At 64.0% G+C, this 3819-nt stretch overlaps 1 protein-coding gene across 1 annotated transcript; it reads left to right on the top strand.

The window, feature by feature from the left end:
* Nucleotides 1-1417: 1417 nt before the first annotated feature.
* Nucleotides 1418-3452, top strand: LBX1 (ladybird homeobox 1). Its single transcript, XM_031461627.2, has 2 exons — nucleotides 1418-1881; nucleotides 2575-3452. Exons 1-2 carry the CDS (start codon nucleotides 1557-1559, stop codon nucleotides 3093-3095), a joined length of 846 nt encoding a protein of 281 aa, XP_031317487.1. The 5' UTR covers nucleotides 1418-1556; the 3' UTR covers nucleotides 3096-3452.
* The last annotated feature ends 367 nt before the right edge of the window (nucleotides 3453-3819 follow it).

Here is a 3819-nt window from a genome sequence, read left to right as displayed (position 1 = left end):
GCCTGGCGGTGCACTCAAGCCTGGCGCTGGGCTGGGCGGGGCCGGCAGCGGGGCCCCGGCCCGGGGCCGGGCAGAGAGTAGCGGGGAGGCCCCGAGCCTGCCCCGTTAGCCCCGGCACCCGGCCCGGCTATCTGGTCAGAGGCCGGTCATCAGACGAGCGGTGGCCCCGGCCGGCCCTGAGAGCCGCGGCCGGAGGAGAGTGAGCAAGATTGCCGGAGGAGGTAAGGGTGTCGCTTGGGCTCACACCCGGGGAGAGGTGCCTAGAGCCACCACCAACTCTCCACTTCTCAGTTGGGGAAGGCTGTGTCCTCTGACTGGCCTCCTCCAACCCCTGAGATCCCCTACCCCTGTGTCCCGTGTTGCCTCACCTAGGGCTGCAGAGCCAGCTCGGACCTCCCGCCGGCCAGCCTGAGGGCTGCAGATTCTCTCCCCAGGCGTGTGGCCCAAGGCCGCGGGTGAGGTGCAAGTGGGTCTAGGGATAGGGGTCCTGGGTCCTTGATCTCAGCTCAGCAAAGTCCGCTCTGGGCGGCCACGGGGCCCACCCAGGCTCCTCGTCTTACCTGGCCCGCGCAGCGGCTGCATACCTCTCTGGCTGGACTCTTGCCACCCTTCTTGGGCGCCAAATCCCGGGTTGGAGAGCCTGAGACCTCCGGGCCAGCGCTGCCGTCACAGCCAGGCCGGCGGGAGGCGGGTGCGCCGGGAGCGCGGCTCACAGTTTGGGGTGGGGGCGGCGGCTTTTCAGTCGCCGGAGGTTCGGGTGCAATAAAGGCGCCTCTAATGTAATTTACAAACAGCTCGGGCCGAGCGCGGCGCAGCGCCCGGACTGACAGGCGCATTAGGCAGGCTAATTCCAGCCGGCTCCTCCTACCCTAGGCCCGCTAATTAATGAGCTTCCCAACTTAGAGCCGCCTGCATTGGACAGACAGAGAGTGAAAGAGAGGACAAGGGAGAGGGAGAGAAGGAGAGAGACGGGGGGAGCAGAGAAGAGAGAAGAGAGAGGGAGGGAGGGAGGGAGGGAGAGAACAAGAGGAGAGAGAACAGAGAGAAAGAAGAGAGGAGAAAGACAGGGAGAAAGAAAGAGAAGTGCCGCTGCAGATAATTGATCACTCCTCGATCAAGGCTAACTTGTTAGCAATAGTCAATTGCCCCATCTCTCCGCCTCCCCTAGCAGTACGGGATCGGCGCCCTCGCCTCGACTCTTCCAACTGCCGCCGCCAGGACCCGGGGCCAGGAGCTGCCGCGGAGCCACCTGACACCTTTAAATAGCACCGGGGCTGGCGAAACTGGAGCCCCGCGCGGCGCACCCAAGCTCGGGCTCCGGATTGCTGGAAGCCCCGGCGGCGGCGGCGCCCGCGTCAGCGCCCTCCTCCTGGGGCCCCGTGAGGTTCTGCTTGCCTCTGCCACTGCGCTAATCCGCCCCGAGCCTGGCCTGCGCCCTGCCCGGCGCGGCCTCCTTCCCGCCCAGCGCCGGCCCGCGCCGCCCGGCGCCCTAGCTGCCCGCGGGCTGGGTCCCTGCGGCCCGAGCCTCCCGGGCCAGGCCCCCAAACGAGGCCGAGATGACTTCCAAGGAGGACAGCAAGGCGGCGCCGGGGGAGGAGAGGCGGCGCAGCCCGCTGGACCACCTGCCGCCGCCCGCCAACTCCAACAAGCCGCTAACGCCGTTCAGCATTGAGGACATCCTCAACAAGCCGTCTGTGCGGAGAAGTTACTCGCTGTGCGGGGCGGCGCACCTGCTGGCGGCCGCGGACAAGCACGCGCCGGGCGGCTTGCCCCTGGCGGGCCGCGCTCTGCTCTCGCAGACCTCGCCACTGTGCGCGCTGGAGGAGCTCGCCAGCAAGACTTTTAAGGGGCTGGAGGTCAGCGTCCTGCAGGCAGCCGAAGGTAGGCGCCGCCACTGGTTTCCCCTACACCGAGCACCCCGCGCGCGGCTCCATGTGTCCCACTCGCAGTGCCCTGTGCCTCTGCCCACCTCCTCCCGCGCCGGCCGTCAGGGTCCTCCAGCCCAAGCCGCTGCCGCTAGGAGTGGAGATGCATGTGACAGGACCCAAACACTATTTCCTAGGGACCTCTAGATAGGCCAGAGTCGAGTGACCGGGGAGGGGAGGCGGGAACCCAAGATCTCTCCGCAGTCTGCCTGCTCTGTCTGACTCCTTTCCGTTCTCAGTGGCCTGGGCACTCTAAGCCCTTCTCCTGGGGTGGCGAGTGGAGAGCCTTTGCTGGGACCTATTGGATAAGGGTAGAGTCGGGTTGATTGAGAAGAGGTCGAGAGCCAACATTCACACCCGGTCAGGGCGTCCCTGTCTGGCTCTCTTGTGTTCTAGCGACCTCGGGTCTTTCAAACCAACTCTCAGGTGACAGGGCAGAGACCAAAACCATTTTTCCTAGAGACTTGTGGTAGATGAGAGATGGGTAAAGGGGCTTGTCATAGCTGAGGCTTACCCTCGTCCCCGAGGCCAAATCTAATCCGAGAAGGGAACAGCGGCAGATCGCAGGCCAGATGGGTCTAGGTGGCCTAAGGGCCGGGATGGGGTCTCCTCTCCCTTGGCACAAGCCTATACTTTGGTTTCCTCGCAGGCCGCGACGGGATGACCATCTTTGGGCAGCGGCAGACCCCCAAGAAGCGGCGAAAGTCGCGCACGGCCTTCACCAACCACCAAATCTATGAGTTGGAGAAGCGCTTCCTCTACCAGAAGTACCTGTCCCCTGCCGATCGCGACCAAATTGCTCAGCAGCTGGGCCTCACCAATGCTCAGGTCATCACCTGGTTCCAGAATCGGCGTGCCAAGCTCAAGCGGGACCTGGAGGAGATGAAGGCCGATGTGGAGTCCGCCAAGAAACTGGGCCCCAGCGGGCAGATGGATATCGTGGCGCTGGCCGAACTTGAGCAGAACTCGGAGGCCGCGGGCGGCGGTGGCGGTGGCTGCGGCAGGGCCAAGTCGAGGCCTGGCTCTCCGGTGCTCCCCGCAGGCGCCCCGCAGGCCCCGGGCGCCGGGCCTCTGCAGCTCTCGCCGGCCTCCCCACTCACGGACCAGCCGGCCAGCAGCCAGGACTGCTCGGAGGACGAGGAAGACGAAGAGATCGACGTGGACGATTGAGCTGCGCAAGGGATCTTCTGCCGCCCCGGGCTCTTAGGGCCATATGCCCTCCGCCTCCCGGACCGGACCGCTGAGGGGAGCTGGGACCTCCTCTACAACTCCCGCCTTCTCCCCTGTCCCTGGCCGGGACTCGGCTCCCGGCAGCCGCCTCTTCCCTCTCGAAGCAATAAACCCGGGCTGGCCGGCGGAGCCGGCCGCCGCGCGCGGCGTCCGCTACCCCGGGAGCCCTCGCCGTGCAATTCTGTATGGCTTCCGTATAAATATTTAAACCTATATACCGGGTTCTTCCGACCGCAGCCTGACTTTTTTTTTCTTTTATTTTTTAAAACCTCGGAGATTTCCATGTTTTCAGAGCTCTCAGGCTGCGGGTTTTGCTGAGGGTGAGGCAGAATCGAGGGTGACGAACACTTAACCCTGCGGTCTGGAGGAGGGGGCGCCCGATTGTTCTGATTTTTCTCTGCATGTGGCGAATGCACCGGCCCTCTCCCTCCTCGCCTTCCTAGGCCTATTGCAGTTGACTTCTTTTATTTCCTTCTGCCTTTTCCCCTCCGGCCGTGGGAAGGGGCTGATGGGGGCATCCGGGTCCTGACTTGCAAGTTTCAAATTGATGTTTTCTTCCCCCTACCCCTCCCACCACAAGAGAAGTCTGTTTTCGATGCCATTTCTGCCTCCTAACGCCCAGTAAAACTATTTTAAAGATTCCTCCCCACCCTCTCTTGGTTTC

This window comes from Camelus dromedarius, chromosome 8 (assembly GCF_036321535.1).
Source record: "Camelus dromedarius isolate mCamDro1 chromosome 8, mCamDro1.pat, whole genome shotgun sequence".
NCBI lineage: Eukaryota > Metazoa > Chordata > Mammalia > Artiodactyla > Camelidae > Camelus > Camelus dromedarius.
This window is presented reverse-complemented; position numbering and strand designations above follow the sequence as displayed.

What these genes read in the sequence shown, in the direction of transcription:
- LBX1 (XM_031461627.2), top strand. Translation starts at nt 1,557, where the DNA reads ATGACTTCCAAGGAGGACAGCAAGGCGGCGCCGGGGGAGGAGAGGCGG. An exon ending in CGTCCTGCAGGCAGCCGAAG is followed by an intron (nt 1,882 to 2,574) that starts GTAGGCGCCGCC and finishes GTTTCCTCGCAG; the next exon opens with GCCGCGACGGGATGACCATC.